General features: G+C 37.7%; 1 protein-coding gene across 1 annotated transcript in view; it reads right to left on the reverse strand.

Moving 5' to 3' along the window:
- POLR2B (RNA polymerase II subunit B) overlaps nt 1-23,530 on the reverse strand; it is a 55,014-nt gene extending 31,484 nt beyond the window's left edge. Inside the window, exons 1-13 of the mRNA XM_040624952.1 lie at nt 23,251-23,530; nt 17,719-17,791; nt 13,987-14,137; nt 11,766-11,878; nt 11,421-11,640; nt 10,905-11,063; nt 7,594-7,758; nt 4,895-5,091; nt 4,616-4,735; nt 3,419-3,605; nt 2,623-2,766; nt 2,240-2,379; nt 1,816-1,927 (exon numbers count right to left, since the gene is read on the reverse strand). Of these exons, the coding sequence (XP_040480886.1) occupies nt 1,816-1,927; nt 2,240-2,379; nt 2,623-2,766; nt 3,419-3,605; nt 4,616-4,735; nt 4,895-5,091; nt 7,594-7,758; nt 10,905-11,063; nt 11,421-11,640; nt 11,766-11,878; nt 13,987-14,137; nt 17,719-17,791; nt 23,251-23,269 (1,800 nt within the window). The 5' untranslated portion in view covers nt 23,270-23,530. The remainder of the gene's footprint in view (nt 1-1,815; nt 1,928-2,239; nt 2,380-2,622; nt 2,767-3,418; nt 3,606-4,615; nt 4,736-4,894; nt 5,092-7,593; nt 7,759-10,904; nt 11,064-11,420; nt 11,641-11,765; nt 11,879-13,986; nt 14,138-17,718; nt 17,792-23,250) is intronic.
- Between the last annotated feature and the right edge of the window lie 405 nt (nt 23,531-23,935).

The raw sequence follows: 23,935 nt of genomic DNA on the forward strand, positions 1-23,935 counted from the left end.
TTACTTAGAGGCTCCCAAGATCACTCTCTAACAGGAGATTAAAGTGCCTAGTCCAAGGACACAGGGTTAGTTTATATGTTCAATAAACACTTAACGTCTACTATATGTCAGTTGCCATGCTCACAGATGAAAACACCAAGTCATATTAATACATGTTCCCTACCCCTAGAGAGTTAATAGTGTGGTGAGTGAGGAAGGCAAGTAAGTCAATAAGTACTATCTGGGACAAGCATTCTGTCAAAAACATTTAAGTAAAATACACTATATACAGCCATAGAGATCTAAATCAGGGGGTCACAGAAGAGCCCACGGGCCAAATCTACCCTCGCTTGCCATCTATTTTTGTAAATAAATTGTTTTATTGGTTTATGTGCTGCCTATGGCTGCTTTTCACTACAACAGCAGAGGTGAATACACAACAAACGTATATGGTAAACAAAGCCTAATAAAGTATCCGGCCCTTTCCAGACAATCTTTGCCAAGTTGTGATCTAATCAAACCAGCAGGAGGGGAGGTGTTCAGGTAAGGTATCCTGAAGGACATGAGAGTTAATATAAGTTTTGCAGAGTAAGTGAGATTTACCTGAAAAAAAAAGTAGTAAGAACCCTTTTCCCTACTGCTCATTTCTGAGAAGGAATGGGGGACAGGGAGCACAAACATTCCAGGTTAAGGGAATGGGCCCATGGAAAGGTAAAGAGGCCTAAAGCAGCATGAAGAATTTAATTTTACCCTAGAAAACATAGAAAAGCTGAAGACGGCTCTTAGCAGAAAAACAGGGTATTACCAAAGTTCTCAATCATAAAAAATACAGCCAGTTTTGGTTCTTAGGCTTTCTCTTAGTCCTGCCTGCTCTTAAGTGAAGCATGCTGTTGCTGCCTTCAAGCTGTGAATACTCCTGGTTCAAAACCAAGGGTCTGCCTGCTAGAGGAAAGCCTGGGGCAACCAAACTCTCTTCCCTGCTCAGCTACGTAGAAAAGAGATCAGCAACTGGCTTAAATGTTACAGTCTCTCTCCAAACCCACTTTCACTTAGAACCCACAGTATAGATTCAGGGGAATCAAAGGACCAAGCCATGTCCCTTAATACAGTACACTAAAAGCAAAAGTCCTATTCAGGGTAGTAATAAAGCCCATATAATATATATTAATGTTTAAAAAAAAAAAAAACTATCCTAATCCCAAAGCATTTCAATATTCACCTAAATATAAGAATCTTTAGAGGTGTATCACATTTTAAGAATGAATCTCTGGGCACCCGGGTGGCTCAGTCAGTTGAGCATCCAACTCTTGATTTCAGCTCAGGTCATGATCCCAGGGTCCTAGGACTCAGCGCTGAGACAAGCTCCCTCCTTAGCAGGGAGTCTGTTTCTCCTCTCTCTCTGCCCCTCCACCCCAACTTGTGCGCGCGCTCTCTCTCTCTCTCCCAAATAAATACATAAAATCTTAAAAAAAAAAAAAAAGGAATGAATCTCTGGATTCAGACAACAGGAAAAATCGGAGATTATTATTCTCTTTTCAAAAGCATTATTGTCAGCTTCACAAAAACATCCTCAAAAGAATTCCTTTCACTTTAAAATATAATTTGAGTTCTAAAATATAATTTAAATTACATGTCAAATTTTTGGAAGCATATACCTAAAGCATTAAAGCAAGCAATACCTTAGAATTAAACTTAGCTCAAAACATCACCTAGACTTCTGACAAGGTACTCTACAAGGAAAAGCAGTTAAACATGCCAACGCAAAGAAAATTGTCACTAGTCTCATGCCTTGTTTAGAAATCCCACAGGATCATGCAGTCTTAATTATAGACTCACTTCAGACACAATGATGTCCATCTGACGCCGCAATTTCCTTAGGGTGTTCATAAGTTGTTCAGGATCTTTATGTATTCCAACCCAGCAGCCATTAACAAAAATCTTGGTTGCACTAAAATGTGAAATCAAAAGCATTTTGCAGTTAGTAACTCTATACTAAGCAACAGCCAAAGATAAACAAGAGTTTCAAAAAAAGGAATCACATTTGGGCGCCCCACTGGCTCAGTTGGTTAAGTGTCTGACTTCGGCTCAGGTCATGATCCCAGGGTCCTGGGATCAAGCCCAAATCGGGTTCCCTGCAGAGCCTGCTTCGTCCTCTCTCTCTACTGCTCCCCATGCTTGTGCTCTCTCACTTCCTCTGTTAAACAAATAAATAAAATCTTAAGAAAAAAATAAAAAAGAGAGAAATCACATCTATACACACTCAGCAATAGCTGCAGGAGAAATTTCTTCTAAATTTTCCATACTCCATTCTTCTAAAAATTCCAGAATTGGAGAAGGTTGAGATCCAACTGAAATATAAGCCATCAGGGCTAAATTCTTCACAAGTCCTACAGCATGGCCCTATGTATAAACAAAAATAAATAAATCATACTCATTTAACATGCCTATCAAAATTCTTTTCCATAACATTTTTCCTTCAATATGATTTCAGGATTTACTCTTACTTTCTAAAAACAAAATCATAAATAAACATTAGTTCCAAAACCACACAGCATAATTAAATACTAACCCCTACAAATAATTACATACCCTACATAATTATTGGTAGACTTTTTGTCCTGAATGTAAATTCTAATGTATTACCTCTGGGGTTTCAGCAGGACACACCATTCCCCACAATGTATTATGCAACTGTCTTGGTTTTGCTAGCTTGCCATCTCTACCAATAGGTGAATTTAAACGACGTAGGTGAGAAAGAGTAGATGCAAAAGTCAGGCGGTTTAATACCTAGAAAACAATAGTAAATCTTTAAAGTTTGGGCATTTCTGTTATACTATCACATTTTTGGCAAATACTAGAATGAGGCAAATACTACATTTTTACCTATAACCAACTGTCAAACTCTCCCTAACGCTTTCTCCATCCTTCCCCTGAATAATATCATTCATCCCATAACTTAAGTGCTCCTTATAGCAGGGATGGCAAATATGTGACGTACAGTTTTAACATTCCACATAAATGCTTTTTTATGATCGCCTCCAACCACCAGGATATTAGTTCCATAAGAGTTAATGCCCCTAACCCCCACCTTGTTCACAGATCAACACTGTACTGTACTTTCCATCAAAGGAAGGGAATACCCATTTATTCTCTGGGTCAGCATCTAACATGGAGTTCTAGAAACAAAAATTTCACTAACATGGACCATCTCACCTCCCAAGTAGCTACACTAATTCATTAACTATCCTGCTGCAAGCCAAAACCTTAATCTCTCCTAAGTAACGCTAACGGCTAATTTAAGAAAAATTTCATTCTCATAATTCAAAATCCCCCAGTGCTACTACACCTGAGGGAAAAAAAGCAAAATAATTTATATTCATTGAAAGGATCCAATAGTCACACATTCTCCTATCAAACCTGCAGTCAGTCGATGTCCTACCTGAGATACTCCAGCTCTGGCTTGATGAGCTTTCTTTTGGTCACCCCAGTTTCCCGTAGCTAAGGAATATTTTAGACCATCAGATATAATCCTTGTTTTAATTGCCAACTCCAAGTTAAAATCCTTTCCTCGATCAATAAACTTCTGTGCATAGATCCGTACTTCTTTAAGCAAATTCTTAAACATACTGCCAAATAAAATGAAATCATTTTAAATATGTAAAGGTCGACATGCATGCATTCTCAATATGGACAGTATCGCCCACAATGGGAAGGAAAATAGTTGGAGTAGAGGAAGGGTAGTGTTATTACTCTCTTTATGTAAAAAGCACTGATGTACTTACAGTACATAAACTTTACACATGAGGGGAGCAACTAGGAGAAAAATGTCAAAAGAGGCTCCTTCGTGGTGTGAAAACAAAAGGCTGAAAAACACGAATCTACAACACACTAAATAACAGAATATGTAGGGATGCCTGGATGACTCAGTCGGTTAAGTGTCTGCCTTCAGCTCAGGTCATGATCTCAGGGTCCTGAGATCAAGCCCCACATCGGGCTACCTGTTCAGCAAGGAGCCTGCTTCTCCCTCTCCCTCTGCCCCTTCTCCTCCCCAACCCCCTGCTCGTGCATGTGCACATGCACTCTCTCTCTCCCTCTCAAACAAATGGTTTACAAAAAAAAAAAAAAAAAAAACCGTATGTAGAAACATTGCTATAATCTTTTTTTTTTATTAAATTGTCTACATATTTTGTTTTTAAAAATAACTTTTCTAATTATAAAAGTGTTATATGTTCATTACAGGAAATATGGAAAACATAAAAACATATGAAGAAAATAAAACTCACATTACACCAATACTGCTAATATTCTGATAGATTTCCCTCCAGCTTTTGTGTTTTTTATAAAATGCAAAAAGCAGAACTAAAAATTCCAATATCATCAGTACTTAAAAAATCAAGGCAAATGCCTTATAAAGCTACCAGAGGAATAAAGAAAATGTAAATAATAAACTGTCCTCACAAATTTGAAATTCTCAGAAATGAAGCAGAACAAAATCTGGACAAGTGGCAAAGAGAATGTAGCTTACTTCGTATGTACCCAATACGGATGCCAAGACAGTTTAGTAACTCCATTAGTGCATAATCAATCTAAAGTGAAACCTTTCTACTTTTAACAATATCATTCTATCATTCCTTACCCTCTAAATAAGAATGCAAGCAGTGGCCCAGCAAGATCCAACCTTTTGTTTCCATAGTGATCCCTGTCATCTAATTCTCTTCTACCCAAGGCTGCTAGAAGTAACCTATGAACCATGTACCTTAAAAATAAAAAAAAGAAAGAAAAGTGAAAAACAAAACACGGCTTTTGGCTTTTTAAAAAACTCATGTTAAAAACACATTTCTGACATTTTTAACTTTAAGAAAAACTGTATCTCGACAGTATCTTGGCAAAAATCTTAAAACAATATTTAACATACCCCAAGAAATAAGCTTTTTTGGTCTCACAAAAGTCGCTGACACCAACATGAGGGAGCATTTCTTTTTGTAAGACTTCTTTTGCATATTTAATTCTTTTCTCTTTAGTGACACCAGGCTTTGCCCCTCTTGAGCCAATGAAATTTAGTGCAACATTCTGTTCCTGGATGACAAAAGCTTCATCGAGAGAAGGTTTCACCTATCAGATAATTCAAATGAAAGTTATTTTCAAATTCATACTTTCAACTTAAAATAAGTCAACTGTAACTCTATAACATGTTAAATATCCCTATGTACCTAACAGAATATGCAAATTTTTTTAAACCAAGGGACCATAAAATCTTAGAACTTGAATACACTTTAAGATCTAGAGATCAGATCTCTGACAAAATCCACTCATCAACACAGGCAATTATATTTCCTAAAAAAAATACAAATAATTCCATCATAAAAAAAGTAGTTTTTGGTTTTTACATTTTAATAAATAATGGCAAAACAAAAATTCCTTCTAAATATCGTACACCAATTTAGGAAAGTTTAATAGTCAAATTAAAATTTACTAAACTACAAATGAATAAATGCGCCAGACTGGTTTTAGCCTTGGTTTAAGAGGTTTTTAACCTATAAATAAAACCACTCCATTTTTTGTAGGAGAAAGGCACATTGTTATAGGGACCTACATTTCATACCTGCCTCTAAGTAGCCGTGGCCCCTGAGCAGTCATGTAATCAGTTTCCTTGTCTACAAAGTGGTCAGATATGATAATCTCTAAGTTTCACTCTAGTTCTAACATTCTAAAATTCCAATTTTACACAACAAGCATGACGAATGAGGGGTACCGCTGAATAACTTTGGCCCCTGTAAATACATTTTAATCCTATCACGTATACTGAAATGCCTTTCTTGCCTTTGGCTTCCTAGGTCTATTTATCACTGATCCTCAAGTTTAAACATCCAAATTCCAATCATGGAACCAAAGATCAGAAAAAGGTAACATAAACCAGTCAAAGTGAGGCCACAGTATGGTAAATGGAAGTGGTCTTTTTAAATTGTCAAGGTTGTTATGAAACTGTTTTGTTAAGGTTAATATGGATCTGGAAAAAGGGATAATGATAATTATTATTTTCAGAAGAAAAAATTAAAGCACTTTTGCAAAGTGAATGCTTGACTCACAGACCGTAAAAACTGGCCTAAGCTTCATAAGAGCTAAGGAACAAGCAGTAATTTTCAAAAAAAAATAAGATACATAAAGCAAATCAGCTCTTTGACTTTACTAAGAAAATTCCAGTTTGAATATGGTCCAAATCCAGTTTGAATCATTTGGGATGCCTTTTGGATAAAAGATAACATATATTTTCTTTCAAATATTTAAAGAATTACTATATTTAAGTATTTAAAGAAAACAAACAAAAAAAAACATATGACCACTGTTAAAAGGTTAAAGCAAAATCTAACCAGAATCCATTTTTCTCATGGAACTGAGTCGATGCTCTAATAACATGTACTCACTCTGCTACCTCACTTTGCGACCAATGTTTAGCCTCCATTTCACCTTATTTCTCTGCAGTCTTATAGACTCTGGACAATTCAGGACAACTTTAAGACTATCAACTACTATGGAGACAAAGATAATTAATGAAAAGGACTGACAAGGAAATGGATATTTACTTAGACTCAAAGAATCTTCCCACAAAAATAGTTAACTTTATAGTAGAGGAACCTAGGAGACCACTGTAGAGTTAATATTACAAATAATGGGACAAGATTCCATCACATGACTCCTGATGCAATGCCCTGGGAAGCAGACAATATTGCTTCTATATTTTTCCTGCCAAAAAAGGGATAAAGTGAATCTAATCATGAAGAAATACCAGAAAAGTCCAAATCGAGGGAAATTCTGCAAAGTAACTGGTCTATCCTCTCCCAAAACTTCAATGTTGTGAAACATTGAGGAAAAAGACAACAAGAGATTTAAAGAGTCTAAAGAGACATAAAAATGACATGCAATACATGATCCTGGATTGGATTCTGAAAAAAAAAAATACCATTAAAGACATAATCAAGACAACTGGCAAAAACCTAAATAAGATATATGGCTTAATAGTATTTAAGCTAAGTAAAAGGTTCAGATTTTGCTAACTGTATTATGAATATGTAATGAATGTCTTGGTTCTTAGGAAATACACACTGAAGTATTTAGTACTCGAGTAAAAGGCACAATGCCTGAAACTTACTCTCCAATGGTCTAGAAAAAAATAATGTGTGTATATAGAGAAAATGCTAAATCAAATGTAGCAGAGGTACCAACCAGTGAATCTGGGTGAAGAGTATACAAGAGTTCTTTGCAACTTTTCTATAAGTTTGAAACTATCTCAAAGTAAAAAAGAAGGTATCAACTATTCATTTTCCTTTTTTACTAAATTGCACCAGACTGGTATGCTTTTATGATTTTCCTTACTACGGTTTCTTCTCGCTACTGTCAGTGAACTCTGGCTGCCTCTAGCTTTTATGTCTATTTTACACAGAATTGTCAAGAAAGAAGCTGAAGCAAGGCTGAAGGCTTTCACTACACAGTAAATGTCATGGGATTTGTGACAGCTAAATTACTCTTCAGAACATCTTTCTACTATGTTTTAAGATTAGCAACAGTAACTTTAAACCTCTTGCAAAACACTGCAAATACATTTTTCTCTCACATTACCATTTCCATCATCTCTGGATCTTCAAAATCATAAATAATATGCTCTAAAATATCTCTGTCAGACACAAAACCTAATGCTCTGAACACAATGATGATGGGAACTTCCTGCTTGATATACGGTAGGGTTGCCACAATGCGCTGACCAATAGCACTCTTCTTTGCACCCTAGAAAAATAAAACATCATTAGAATATCAGTACAAAGAGATCACAGCCACATACAAACATCATGAGAATCGTTTCATATACATGTTCATTGTATGTGTTTCAAGGGAAGTATAACTTCATACTTTAAGGAACATCCTATGGCTGCCTTTCAAAACCACTGGAAGAGGTTTACTAATTTTATGAACAGGCTGATCATTTAGGCATGAGAGAGCTTCTATCTGCTATCTGCCTGCCAAGATTCTCTTAGAATTACCCAATACCATATTTGCAATTGACATCTGGCTACAAAAGAATGAACACAGATCCTGCACCCTCTCCCCTGGCCGAAAAAACCCCACAAAAACCACACACAAAAACAAAACAGGCCATACAAAACTCTCCGAAGAAAGACATCAGGGGTAAAAAATATATATATGTGGACAAATGTGGGAAAAAAGCTAAGCAACAAATGAAAAATAATATTAACTCAGAGCTGGTCTCTATGGTATCTCGTTTGAAAAATATTTCAAAATTAACAAACAGCCTCTTTCACACAAGTATACTTTTTTCAATTTCTCTTTAATTGTACCACATACAAAAATGACATAAAAGTTACTAACCTACACTTTCATACAAACAACTGGCTTCTCTGTTTTAATTATATTTCTTTCTTTAATATTAAGCTCTAGCCTTTGTTGGCCTCATAATCCTACATTACTATAGTCCCTCTATTAACAATTTCTGTCATTGCCTCCTATTTAGGCCTCGGTCCTTAGACACCTTATCCCACCTTACGAGTTTTCGGTTAACCGCTCTTCATAAACGATATCCAAACCTTCATCTTGCTCTTTTTCCTGTACCCTCAGCCCTCATACCTCCAAATGCCATTTGGTTGTTTCTACTTACAGGTCAATTATTCCATTCAGTCTATTATTTGTCTCATCATAGATCTTTTTCAGAATAAGCAAAACATAAGAAAATAATGCACACATCACGTACCCCCACGAAATCTTGTCTAAAAAATGAACTACCTCTAAAAATCAATTCTTAGAAGTTTTCTATTTTATCCAGAACTTGAGGACAGAAACCACAATCTTAATTGATTCATACTATATCAAACATCACTAAATCCAGAATTTTTTTAAGATTTGATTTTTAAATAATCTACACCCAACGTGGGATTCAAACCTACAACCCTGAGATCAAGGGTTGTATGTACCATCTGAGCCAGTCAGGTGCGCCAGATGATTTTCCTTTCTCTGCCTCTAATTCATTCATTTTGCCCACAGCTGCCACAATAATCTAATATACTGTTTCCATTTCTTTGCCCTCCATGATACAGGCCAATGCTTCTCAACAAAGAATGCACATCAGCAACACCTGAGATCTTTTCCAAACACTTGTACTTAGGCCCCATTCTACCTCTATTTACAAGTAAAAAACATTTTAATTCTTTAAAACACCTATTCTACATATGTGTTTAACTTCAGGTAGTTAAAATTCTCTAATCTTGAAGTTCTTCATTTTTATAAGACTTAAAAAGGTGGTTTTAGGCTCTGCAGAACTGTTTGCAAGGCACAAGACTAGAAATCTAAATGTCCATCGAAAGGGAAAAGGTTAAATTATGCTACATCTACATATGGAATATAACCGCTCCAAAATAATCAAGTGCTCATCTAAACATGTTTTTAAAGGATACAGCGAAGTTCGAACAGTGTGCATCACAAGCTCCCATTTGTATTTTTTGCATTAAGACTATTTCTGAACTGATTCATGAGAAGTTATCAAAAGCAGCTGCCTCTGGGGAAAGGAAGGGTCAAAGGAAGACTGGTTTTTATAGTACACTTTTTTCCTACTTTTGAACTATTTTAATGTGCATGTATGACTTATTCAAAACAAAATATAATAAAAACCATACCTGAAATTAAAACTACTTTCAAAGATAGTTGTAAAGATAAAATCAAGCAATCTGAGTAACATAACTGGCATACAGCAAATATTCAAGAAAGGCTACCTATTTTTTTTTAATAAAGATTTTATTTATTGGGGTGCCTGGGTGGCTCAGTTGGTTAAATGTCTCCCTTCAGCTCAGGTCATGACCCCAAGGTTCTTGGATCAAGCCCCACGTCCCACTCCCTGCTCAGTGGGGAGCCTGCTTCTCTTTCTCCCTCTGCAGCTCCCCCTGCTTGTGCACTCCCTGTCAAATAAATAAAATTTTGAAAAAAATTTTTTAATTTATTTTTGAGAGAGCGAGAGAGCGAGCGAGCAAGCATGCTCAGTAGTGTGGGGAAGGGGAGAGGGAGAAGAAATCTCCAGCAGACTCCGCACTGAGCACAGAGACCACAACGAGCAGAGAGCCTGACACAGGGCTCAATATCACAACCCTGAAATTATGACCTGAGCCAAAATCAAGAGTTGGACGCTCAACCAACTAAGCCACTACTAAGCTACCCAGGCATCCCAAGGCTAGGTATCATTATTACAAGTAACCTGCCTATGGTACGCAGCTTCTAAGATTGTGCCCAAGGACTCCCTCCCGCCTACTACTATTATTGCCTTGTGCGATTGCCACCCCTTGAGAATTGGCTGAACATATTGGCTCACATCTAACAAAGAGAATATGGTAAAAATGACAGAATGTTGCCTCTAAGATTAAGTTATAAAAGACTGTGATTTCCATCATGCTTGTTCCCTCTATGGCTCTTGCTGAATACTCTCCCTGATGAAGCAAGCTGCCATGTTGTCAGCAGCTTCTCCATGGAGGAGAACCACATGTCCAAGAACTGAGAGAGGGTTCCAGCCAAAAGCCAGCAAAGAACTGAGTCTCTCAGTTCAACAGCCCACAGAGAACTGAATCCTGAAGACGACCATGTGAGCTGAGCCTTAAGATGACTGCAGCTCAGGCAAACACCTTGACTGCAGCCTTGTGAGAGATGCTCAACCAGAGGACCCAGCGAAGCTGCACCCAGATTCTGGATTCACAGAAACTGAGATGATAAATGCTGCTACTGGAGTAATCTGCTACTAGCTGTTAAGTAAATAACACCTACGTATAACATTGACAATACACTCCAGAAAAGCTTTTTTGACTAAAAATGCAGTCTGATAAATTATAAGACTAGACAAAAAGAAACAAATCCAAACAATATCATGTTCCAGTCCATACCTGTCCTCCTCTTGCCAACATGCTAACCCAAATAGTACTAGTGGGTCGGGAAGAATTCTCCAGACATGATCTACACTCTCCTGTGTAGGCGTATTTAGAATCCTTTTTGGCAAATACATAGACTGTGTTTGTTGCCATTTTCTCTTGAGCAATCAGAACCTATATGGACAAAAAAAGTTATTCCATAAAACTCACAGGTCTCTGAAGTATAAAGAAGAGTAAAATCTGCATCTTTGACCACATGGGCTCACTGAAACATCAATTCTTGAACTTTACAAACTCCATTTTACATAAATGCTTCACAAAACATATAAGCCTAAACACCACGAAATTTCTAGTGTTTATCATATAGAGCTAAATAAAGTTCTGGTTTACATAAGTTTAGCTGTCATCCCCTAAATAATTCAACTACCACTTCCAGGTTATTCTGTGTACAAATTTACTTTTTAATTTGAACTTTCACAACTTAAATCTTAATTATGATATTGTCATTTCTTTAAATAATGCTTATTATACCTTTTCTGATCCATTAATAATGAAATATCCACCAGGATCCAAGGGACATTCATTTAACTCACAAAGATCACGATCTGTTAAGCCATTCAAGAGGCAATAAGTTGAACGCAACATAATTGGAATTTTTCCTATAAAAGTTTTCTGATGTTGAGTTTGAAGTTGTTCTTCACCTTCTTTAATGACTGTTTTTGTTATATCAACATAAAGTGGAGCAGAATACCTTTAGAAACAAAAGTAAAATTACAATTAAGTAATAGTAAGGTGTTTGCTCAACTCTCAGTTGAACTGGTTAAAATTACATTTTCTGAACTGTATTTCAATATCAATTGCTGGAAAAATTCTTACGTGAGATTTCTTAATCTGGCCTCATTTGGCATCATTGGTGAAGGAGCACCATCTCTTTCCCAATGGGTAGGTTTGGAGAGGTAAATCTGCTCAAACTTCAGCAAATATCTTGGCTAAAAGGAAACCAAAAAAATGAAAAAGATAACTTTTTTCCATAAAAGTTTTAATGATTCTATTTTAATCAACATTAACATTTTGACTAGAAACAGCTCTAGAAACTGCTGAAATTAACCCACTTTACTAATACAGGGACTCTCCAAAGCCAATATCCATATTCCATAGATGTCAAGTTGAATACTTAATTGCTATCTTAAGGCAAAAGACAGTCTTGAAACATCCCAAGTAAATAAAGACTATGCACACATCTCATATACTCTGTGTTTATATCAAATAGTTAAAGGATTTGTATAAATAATCTATATAGTTTTATATGCCCTCTCCTTGGTTAAGGTCAGAAGTACAAAGTTAACAGAAAAGATAAATTCAGACAATTAGGATCATGCTCTAACCTATTCAACAGAACACCAAAAAAATTAACCTAACTCTTCAATACACAAAAAAATCCTAATTACTCTATAAAGGACTGAGAACTTCCAACTTCCAACCCCAACTATAGCTCCACCCACTCAAAAAAAAAGTTTTCAATTAATATCTATTTGCTCCCCAATAAAACAAGATCCATGAGAACTTTCCAGAGGTAAACGGATAGTGGGTTTCTCTCTCAACCAAATCTCAAAGAGACAATGGGACTAAATAGACCACTAATGGTAATTAACACCTAAGTTCCCCAAACTGGAGGAGATAAAGGGCAAAGAGAACTGGTGGTGATACTGCACCAAAGGAAAGCCATCCCTCTACTCCTTATTTTTACCATCACCCTAGTCTAGAACACTTATTATCTTAAGCCTAGGCTATTCAAAGGTTTTTATCTGTCTCCAGCCTCTTCCCACTCCCAACTAAAAACCATTTCCAAAGTAACCTTTCTAAAATAATGCTTTATGCACATTCTTTGACAATCTTTCAATAATTCCTAATGATAGCCAAAGCCTGTGACAATCTCGTTCTATCTTAATTTCCACTAACACCTATCAAAGACAGATAAAGACAAAACTCATATACTGACTGTTGTGGTCATTCCACCCCCAAGCCAAATAACACCAAGTATTTTCTTGCTGAACCCCGTAAGTATCTTTTCTCCAGTAAGACAAGTCCTACCCTGCTCCTCATGGTCAGCTTAAGAGTCCTCCCATCTTTTCCAGCAAGTTCTGATACTCCAGCTTCACATCTCTTCCTCAACTGTACTTAACAGTGGTGGCACTTTGAGTCTGTTACACTGTTATCTCTTTTGTTTTGCGAATACCAGGAAGAGAAAATGCCGTAACTATAAAAAAATTTTTTTAAAAAGCCCCTTTTTCCAGCACAACGCCAGAAGAGCCAATTATTTGTTCTTAACAGCAAAAGTCTATGCAGCATCTCCAACCAGAATGAGAACAATCAGCTCTTAGGAGATTAGCTATAGAAAAGGACTGAACTTACTAGGAAAAAAAAAAAGAGAGAGAGAGAGACTGAACTGGGGCTCTCCCTGACTCACTTTGTTTTTCAGTTTCCCCATCTCTCTTCTCCTCAAAAACTAAGGACAGCTATCACTCTGGACTATATACTTTTTTACAATCACTCATGTAAAACCAGATTATAAAATTATACCCTCGCTATGATTTCAACAATGCTAAGAACATACATACGTGTGAACAAAGACTATGAGGAACTTAAAAAAACTAAAATAGCTGGTATGTTTGGGTGACTTTATTATCTCTTATATTGTTATAATAACGTATTTCTTACAAAAGATAAGAAGGGGGAAAGTCCTTCAAACACATTTTCTTTTATGATTTCTTACTGTGAAAGAAAACATAAAGGGGGCTTTCTGAAGCAATATGACTATTTGTGGCTTGCTTCTCCAAGTAGTTCATCATATTTCTAAGCTCCCTCTCCCCAACTATTAAATCCCTACTATCTCAATAAGGATTAGGGTTTTGGATTACCTGCAAAAATGCATCTCTTCATTAGTAAGAATAAATTAGGAAGTGATAAAAGATGCTCCAAGTACCCTGCTAAAAACACCTACTTTCTTTTCTTCTACCTTTAGGCCAGGTGAGAGAAGGATGGAAATTTCAAATCCACTCTCCTTTCACATGCTACTTTATTAGAGTAACCATCTTACCGGTTCTTCAACTTCTCCACTAGCATGCTGCGCTTCGGCTTGTAGATCTATGGGTGGAGCGTCTTCCACAATTCTTTGAACAGACATCTGAATAAACTCATCAAAAGAATCCAGCTGTTGTCTGACCAAGCCTTTCTCATCAAAATAGGAACTGGGAAAATATTGGCGTTTATAACCAGTTACAAGTCAGTGATTCTTCTAGCATATTTCCTCATTCTCATTATAATTAAATCCAACAAATAATCAATCATTAAATAGCAACTACTGTAAGCCCATCATTACAGATACTATGAGTTATCCAAAAACAGGGTGAGACCAAGAACACTTTCTTTGTAGAACTTGTTAAGTTTCAGGAAACAAGACTTATGGGTAAAATAATTAAAGCACAACAAAAGAACTATAAGGAAGCGCTAATATAAATGTCCTTATTTATAAATAAGTTTTATCCAACCTCTTTTTTTAAGTTTTATCTATTTATTTGCTTGCTTGGTTAAAGTAATCTCTACAGCCTATGTGGGGATCAAACTCATGACCCCAAGATCAAGAGCTACACACTCCTCTGACTGAGCCAGCCAGGCACCCTTCATCCAACCCCTTTGAAACATTTTCTCAAACTAAAGAAAATGTGGATACTTGAGTGGCACAATTAGTTAAGCGTCTGACTCTTGGTTTAGGCTCAGGTCATGATCTCAGGGTGATGAGATCGAGCCCCACATGGGGCTCTGCACTCAGCGAGGAGTCTGCTTAAAATTCTCTCTCCTTCTGCCCCTCCCTACCGTGCTCGCTCACTCTCTAAATCTTAAACTAAAGAAAATGTATAGTCAAAATAAAAGAACTCTAATTTGAATAAGAGAAAAGATGATGATACCCATGACTAAAATACAGAAGGTATGAAAACTTCAATTTTAGGTTTAAGATTAGTTCTAACTTGTATATGTTAAAGGTGAGATGAGAGTAAGTCATTCAAGTGAAAATACTCAGCAAATGACTGATGATAAAAAATGAAGTATGGGTAAGAGATGAGAGTTACCAACAGATACAGAAATCACATAATGAAGCCCTAAAGAAGACTGAAGATTCTAAAAGAGAGACATACGGTTTACAAGGAACAGACACTTGTTCACATGAGGGAAGGGAAAAGAATATATATATAATAAAGGCATAAAAAAATGTAAGTACAAGAGCAATCTCACTCCTCACCTCCACCCAGGAACAGTTGTATAGCTGGGCTTTGGTGAGACCATAAGTGCTCTGAGATCTATGACAACCATAAGAATTGGATTATCTCATCAGCCCTCAGGAAATGCCCCATGAGCACACCCCCATGTCTCTGCCGCAATTCCTTCACCTTGTGACCCCTGCATCTTGTACCTGTGACACTTTCTTAGCTTTTGCTCCTCTTTCACTACCAACTCCCTTATCCTCACATCAGTTTTCTGAGGCAATATGCACAGCCCAACTAATCACCAGTCTCCCATTTTGGCATCACCAGGTCCCTTCACAGGTCACCAGCAGGCCAATTAATTGGCTTGCTTTGGGTCAAGATCTCACCCTGATTCAATCAATCGTGGACATCAATATTAGAAGTTAGGTCCTATGGCAGAGAACAGAGCACACGACCATCCCTGTATAAGGTACAGCCTAAAGAATGGATAGGGCAATTTCCTTCAGTACAGACTGTAAGCTAACAGGAAAGGAATTTCTCACAACCATTTGAGTCCACCACTGATATATAAGAAACACATGGAAGAAGACACGGTCTGTAATTTAAGTAACAGTGGTTTTTATAGACAATTAACAATGAAAAAATCTTCACAAAACTATGGATAAGTTTCATTCCCCAGGAAGACTTCCCAAGATCATTAGAACACAGCTTCATTAGGATGTTATCCCTGGGGCGCCTGGTGGCTGTCAGTTAAGCGTCCAACTCTTGATTTCAGCTAAGGTCATGATCTCAATGTTTTGGGATGGAGCCCCACGTGGGGCTCCATGCTCAGCAAGGACTCTGCTTCTGTCCTTCTCCCTCTGCCCTTCCCCCTGCTCACGTGTGGGCACACGCACACGCACTCTCTCTCCAAAATAAATCAATCATTAATTAAAAAAAAAAAAGTTGTCCTCTACATACCTAAACTATATAAATATCTCATATTTACATCCATCTTGATTATTTTACCAGAAGTCATCTCACTGAAGTCCCTGGTAATATTAAGTAACATCACAGTGACACCGCTTGGGAAAAAAATCACTTGATGTTAAAAAGTGAAAAAGCAAAGCATCATCTCACAATAGACAAAGTACCTATAGTCAATTAAAATATAAAAATCAAATATTTTGTAACAAATGTTAAATGGGGTGACTATTCACAATAGTTTACCTTGAACAAGCAATTACGTATGCTGAAAACAATTCTTTTTTAAGATCAAAATATTCTTTCTCCCTGGATATTGTAGAATATAAACATATCCACAGAATATCTACCTAGTTATTTTTTTCCTAGTAAGATGCCTCTTGGTGTTTAATACTCAAAGATCATAGAAGATACAAATGTCTTAATACAAAGTTTTTATAGCCCATGTTTAGTAGTAAAAATACACGCTTACATCCCAAAATCTCAATATGTTTTTAATAAAACCAGGTTCAAGAAGGTTCAGTTATACTCCAAATACAACTGGTACAATGTTGGAAGCATATGTTCTTTGAAAAGGAAGAGACTGTCAACCAAGAGGATGTGCATCTTGGAGATGAAGGGGCTCAAAGAGACATCACCATGTTACTAAATACACAGCAATTGTCAGTTTGATAAGAACACAGAGTTGCAGCATTTTATATCCTAACACAGCAAGATGTTATTTCAATATTTAAAAGTTACTTTTCTTACCTACATGTAAGGCTTCTGAGTTTTGTTACATTTTAATTACACTTATAATTGGATGGGAATTTGGGCTGAAATACAACCTCATGTAACTTTATCCATTTAAAATAAGAAAACCAAAAAATCAAATTAACACCAGTAATGGAAAAAAATGGACATCACGTGCCTCCTGATAGACTGCAGAGAGAACATCACTTCTGCCAAAAGTAATCATTTGAATCTAATTATGAGGAAATATCAGAAAAACCCAAACTGAGGGGCATTCTAAAAAGCAACTGGCTTGTATTCTTCAAAAATGCCAAGGTCAAAAAAAAAAAAAAAAAAAAGAGGAAGACTGGGGGACTGTTCTAAATTATAGGAGACAAAAAAATAAGTCATGAAAACTAAATGCAATATGTAATCCCAGGCTGGATCCAGGAACAGAAAAAAATGTATTTTGCTATGAACATTAGTGGGACAACTGTCAAAATTTGGGTAAGATCTGTAAATTATTGTATTAATATCAATTTCCTGATTTTGATGACTTATGATTATGTAAAAGAATATTCTTAGGTCTGCAACTTACTCTCAAATGTCTCAGGAAAAAAAAATGCAGAGAAAGGGAAAAAAAGGCAAAGAAAATATGTAAGGTTAATATCTAGGGTAACTGAGTGAAATACACTTATGAGTTCTTTGTGTAACTTTACTTAAGTCTGAAAGACTTTAAAAGTTCAAGTTAAATATATAAGTAAATAGAGAAACCAGCTCTCATGTAGCCTATTCATATAAACATCTAATTTTCAAGAACAGAATAAGCAGGAAATCCCTTTAAAGGTTATTATGCCTTTTTAAGGCTTATGAAGTTTGGTCTCAAAAGTTACCTGATTACAATCCAGCATGCTTCTTGCCACAAGTCTGGGGTGATTTCATCATCATCTTCATCATATTGCATATCTGCAAAAACCAAAAAGATTGTAACCGTGTGCAATAAAATGCTAGCAGTTAACATCTCACTCCTATGATTTGAAGCAGCAGAAACATATTTACTCTCTGTTAAATGAAAAGCAATCCTTTTACCCCATTTCTCTGAACTTTCAATTGAATTATTACTAATATACATAGGTACACATCCACTTATACAAAGGTCTAGGCCACATAGGTATTCTCCCAGTATACATTACAAAGGTTCAGTGTAAGTTTTGTGAATTTGTTAATATTCCACCTTCTCTGGAAAGTCCATGTAATTCTCATTAATAACTAACCATAATGATAACTAGGAGCAAGCATGTAGTCCTCTGATCAATAAGCTCCTCAGAGACTAGAGTGAAAGATTAGGGTAAGGGAGTAAAGCCAGAGAAGGGTTCCAATAGCTGGGCGATACCTTAATGTACAGTGGTTTATTACAGCAACATTTCATACAGGTAAAGGTATGACAGACTGTATTTTCCAAAGATGACCAAAACTATATCTTCCACTTCACATGCTCTTTTATAATGTCATCTTGATATGCCTACCATCAAGATATTGGGATCTATGTTTCCTCCCCTTAAATCTGGGTGGGTTTTTGACACTGCCATAACTAAAAGGAAGCAGCTGAAGCCACACTACATGACTTAAAAAGCTAGTTAAGAAAAGGCAATGCAATTCCACCTTGTTTACTGAAACATGCTTCTGGAGCTCTGAGTGGCCATTAGTTAAGCCCTACTACTCTAAGGCTTGTATAGTACAAGGAAGCCCAAACCATATGGAGAGGACACTTATAGATGCTCCCATCAATCCTGGTCCTTGAGTCCTGCTAGGCGAGGTGCCAGACATGTGAGTAATAAACACTCTAGATCATAGAGGCCACAGTCGTCAACACCTAACCTTTGAGTCTTTGCACTGAACCACTGACATCACGGAGCAAACAATCATTCCTACCACACTCTATGAGAATTCCTGACCCACCAAATCCATGAACACATTAATTTTTAAGCAGCCAAATTTTAGGGTAGTTATGTAGCAACAGTAATTTGAACCGTAGGAGATTTGAAAAATCAGAATGAATTCGTCCTCTGCTATTAGTCTCATCATCTTATGTAAAAGAAAAGTGTGTTGTATTTTTGTTTTTATATTCTAACTTTATAGCCTGTAAAACTTAAGAGCTTTCAATTCGAAATTTAATACATGTCCAAAACAAATTATTTAATAAATGCTTCTTGAACAGATTGGAATTACTGATCCCTACACATTGGAGGGAGGGTAAGAAAGACAAAGGTATCTAAAAGAGCTCAGAGAAATCTAGCTTTGATGACAGATTACAGGTTAATATCACAGCCACATAGAGAAGCAAAAAGGTGGGAAAAGGAGAGAAATGACAAGGTTAGCTTTAGGTACATTTATGAATCATTTATATCTTTAAATACTTGCAAAAACAGCTGATATAAATATAAAGCTCAAATAAGGGGTCTAAATTACAAGCAGCTGAGAATCATTAACAAGTGATTTGTAGAATACGGAGAGCTTCCACAGAGAAGACAGACTGAAGGCAGGATATTAAGGAATACCTCTATTAGAGTCATGTGAAAAAAAATGAATCCACAAAGGAGACTCATTTACTCAATCATCCATTCCCATTCATCAAATACTTGTTGAACGTATTTACTATATCCCAGGCATTGGAGAAACAACTTTCTCCAACAAGATAAAAGAGGGCTATATCCTCAGGGAGATTATCACCTACTGGAGGGATACAAACAAGATGAAGTCAATTAAGAGGAAGAACAAAGTGAACGGACAGTCCTAACCAAGACCTCAGGAGGTTAGGGCAGACTTTCCAAAAGCTGAGCTGAGTCGAGACCTCATCTATGAATAAACAGGAGTAAACCAGACAAAAGGAAAGGGTGAGGATGGGAGAGGCAGAGAAAGTAGTCTCTCAAAAAGAAAAAACAATTTGCACAAAAGACTCCAAAATGAAAGCTATTCAAGGAATGAAAGAAGGCCAATGTAGCTGAAGCAAGGAGAGTGAAGTTGGAGTTGTAAAAGAGACTGGTCTTTACCAATAGAGCTTCAAGGAACCACTCTAAGATTTTAACAAGGGTGTGGCTTGATCAGGTTTTCATTTCTGAAAGATCACTATGGCCACAGTATGGACAGTGAGTGGAAAAGCAAGAAACCTGGAGCACACAACCAGCCGAGAATCTGAAGAAGTAATCTAGATAAGAGGTAGTGGTGGCCTGAACTAGAAATTGTGGCAGAGGGGACAGACACCTGACCAGATTTGACATATTTAGGAGACAGAACCCTCAGGATTCGGTGGCTCATTAGATAATGGGGGCAGAAGAGAGGACTCAAGAATGATGCCCAGGCTTCTGTCTTCAACAACACAAGAGGGGGATATTACTGAGATGGAGAACACAGGACAAAGCAGATTAGGAAGGCAGATGAGTAAAGGAAAATAGCTCAGTCTGGGCAGTGACAAGTTTGCGTAGCTTAGAGCACATCCAAGTGAAGTTGTCCAGCGGCAGTTAGATATGTTAAGACATCTGGAATGGAAATATAAATTTGAAGTCATCCACATATAAATGGTACCTGAAGCCATGGAGAAGAGATGGAATCCTCCAGAAATAATATGAATAGAAGAGAATGAGAAGGAATATCAGACAGGTAACAAGAATTAGATGAGAGTTATGTGGCAGAAGGAAGGAGTGATTTCCAAGAGGAAGTCATCAACATTGTTGAAGACCACAGGCTGTGGATAAGGTTTGAAAAATGTCCCTCTGATTTATCAATTGAGAAGTCATTGACATTCTTATTAAGAGCTGTTTTAATGTAGTGGCTAGAGCACAATTAGATTATAATAGGTTGAGGAGAGACTGGAAAATAGGAATTGGAAAAAACAAAGAGCCTTTTTTTTTTTTTTTAAGAAGCTTGGCTGTGAATGAAAGGAGAAAGGCTAAATATCAGAAGAAAAAGTAAACAAAGAGTTTAACAACAACAAAGAGTGTAACTTGTTTTTCTGAGGACAAGAGATCTAATATTTCATATAAAAAAGAAGCCAAGTGAAAAGGAGTGTCTAAAACTGATGAGGCCATATCTAATAAAGCTATCAAAATGGGGTACCTGGGTGGCTCAGTCAGTTAAGTGTCTGCCTTCAGCTCAGGTCATGATCTTAGGGTCCGGGGACTGAGTTGCCTGTCTGGCTCCCTGCTCAGGGGGGAGTCCGCTTCTTCCCCTCCCCCCCAACTCAGGCTTGTGCTCTCTCAAATAAATAAATAAAATCTTCAAAAAAAAAAAAAAGAAAAGAAAAAAGAGGAGCGCCTGGATGGTTCAGTTGGTTAAACATCTACATTCAACTCAGGTCATGATCCCAGAGTCCTGGGATCAACCCCCAAGTCCAGCTCCCTGTCCATGGGGAGCCTGCTTCTCCCTCTCCTCCCCACTCGTGCTCTCTGTCGCTTTCTGTCTCTCAAATAAATAAATAAAAGCTTTAAAAAAAAAAGATATTAAAAGACACAGGCAGGAATGGAATGTAGACTCAATGCTGGAGCAGACTTGGTAAGTGAAGTAACTTTAACTCTTTCCACACGATTATTATACATTGCTAATGAGAATATGTTGGGGCGCCTGGGTGGCTTAGTCAGTTGAGTGTCTGCCTTTCAGCTCAGGTCATGATGTGGGGTCCTGGGATCGAGCCCCATGTCAGGCTTCCTGCTCACAGGGAGCCTGTTTCCCCCCCTCCTCCCCGCCAGTGCTCTAATAAATAAATAAAATCTTAAAAAAAAAAAAAAAGAATATAAACTAGTACAAATCACTATAAAGGTCACTCGGCACCATCTGCAAAATGTTAAACATGTGTATCATCTCAGCTGACAATTCTGTATCTAGGAATTTCTCCTACAGACACACTTGCATTGGACAAAATGACATATACAAGATAATTCATAACAGCACTACATGAACCAGAAAAATACCGGATATAGCCCAAATACCTATCGATAAAACATACTTAAGGTACATCCATACAAATTAGGTAGGTGTGAAAAAAAATGAGGTGCTCATGAAAATCTCCTAAATATAAATATACATCAAAAAATAAAAGTGCAGAAAATTGAGTGACCTTTTTTCTGCAGAAGGGTGCAAAACATTTATATTTGCTTGAATATGCATAAAGCACTCCGGAGAGAGAACCTAAGAACAGAGGCTACCTTCTGTGGAGGGGGCTCACTCTACACAGATGGTGGACAGGAATAAAACCTTACGCTTTAACATTTTTATATTTTCTACCTTGTGAGCCATGAGAATATTCTACCCACTCAAAAAGTTAAGCTGAAAAAAGGTTAACTTCTTTTCTGGGATAGGAGTTAAGAAATCTAATGATGCTAACAAATTTCCAGACTCAAGATATGAGACAGAGAAGTTTAAACAGAAGTTTACACTTTTGCTGCTTCTTCTCCATCAAGTGGCCTGGGAATAAGGAGAAACGTGGGAGGTGGCCACAAGACTGGGAGTCAGAAAAAAGTGGTTTGAAATAGTAGCTGTGGAGAATGTAAGATTGAGCATTAAAAATACATAATGAAAATACACTAGACAAGTCTAAGAATTCTACTGAGAAAGGAAATAATAAAAACATACTGGCCCTATTCAATAGGATACATAACCCTGAAAACTCTGCCTCTGTGGGAAGACAAAATTTAAAGGTCATCTTTTTTTTTTTTTTTTTAAGATTTATTTATCTGAGAGAGCAAACGAGAGAGAAAGCGCGCGAGAAGGAGAGAGAGAGAGAGAGAGAGAAGGAGCAGAGGGAGAGGGAGAAGCAGACTCCCAGCTGAGCAGGGAGCCTAATGTGGGACTGGATCCCAGGACTCTGGGATCATAAGCTGAGCCGAAGACAGACGCTTAACTGACTGAGCCACACAGGCGCCCCTAAAGGTCATCTTTTAAGACATTTTACTTAGACATATGACAGCATGAAGGAACGCCCCGACATAGACACCGTATTCTTTGACCCGGCTGTATTTCCAAAGCCTAGCACAATGCTTGGCACAGGCTGACACTCAACATTTCAACCAGTCAATAAATTCACCATGGCCTTGTGGGGAATCAAGAAAGGAGCCCTTTGCTTCAAAGTGAAAACAACGGAAATTGTCTTACTGCTCCGCACGCCATTTCAATCCGGGAAGGCGGTATCAGACTTAGCCAGCAGCAGAAAGGGGACAGAACAAGAATCACCTGACCAGGAGCATTAATGCTACGGTTCCCTGCACACTCCATCTCTCACAATCCCAGCTTCGTTCCCGGCCTGGGGAATGTTGGGGGCACGACTGGGAAGACGAGCTGCGAGTAAGGGGGAGGCCGCAAATCCTCAGTTGGTTCAGCTCCCCGCTTTTCCCTCTTTAGATAGGTGCCGCGGAGTGTTCTGAGGAGTAACCTACCCTCGTCCGCGTCGTACATATTGGCAAACGGTTCCCAAGTTCCTAACTCTTGGAATCAGAGAAAACAGCGCAGCAGGCAACAGCACCCGCAGCGTGAGGAGCAGGAATTTCCGTCTCCGGCGTTCCCAGAATGCTCTACTTCTCAGGCCAAAGGCCACCCACAAAGACGACAACGTAAAATCTGCGCCTGCGCAAGTGGCAGGCTACGGTTTGGTCAGGGTTAGAATTGCGCACGCGCAAACCGTAGACCGCCACCTCCGGCGGTTACGAGGATGGTTCCTACAGCGAGCGAGTGTCGGATCCCACCAATTAAATTCTGTTTTTCAATAATGATGCACAAATAATGACACCTGAAAAAAAAACAAAGATTTATTAATAAAAGATTTTAATTGAGGCCGTGAGTATGCGGCATTTGATGGGGGGGTTTTTTTGGCACTTCTAAAGACCATTTAAATTACATTTAGGGGCGCCTGGGTAGCGCAGTCGTTAGGCGTCTGCCTTCGGCTCAGGGCGTGATCCCGGCGTTCCGGGATCGAGTCCCACATCGGGCTCCTCCGCTGGGAGCCTGCTTCTTCCTCTCCCACTCCCCCTGCTGTGTTCCCTCTCTCACTGGCTGTCTCTCTGTCAAATAAATAAAATCTTAAAAAATAAATAAATAAATAAATAAATAAATAAATAAATAAAT

Source organism: Ursus maritimus, unplaced genomic scaffold (assembly GCF_017311325.1).
Source record: "Ursus maritimus isolate PB19 unplaced genomic scaffold, ASM1731132v1 scaffold_8, whole genome shotgun sequence".
NCBI classification, from domain to species: domain Eukaryota; kingdom Metazoa; phylum Chordata; class Mammalia; order Carnivora; family Ursidae; genus Ursus; species Ursus maritimus.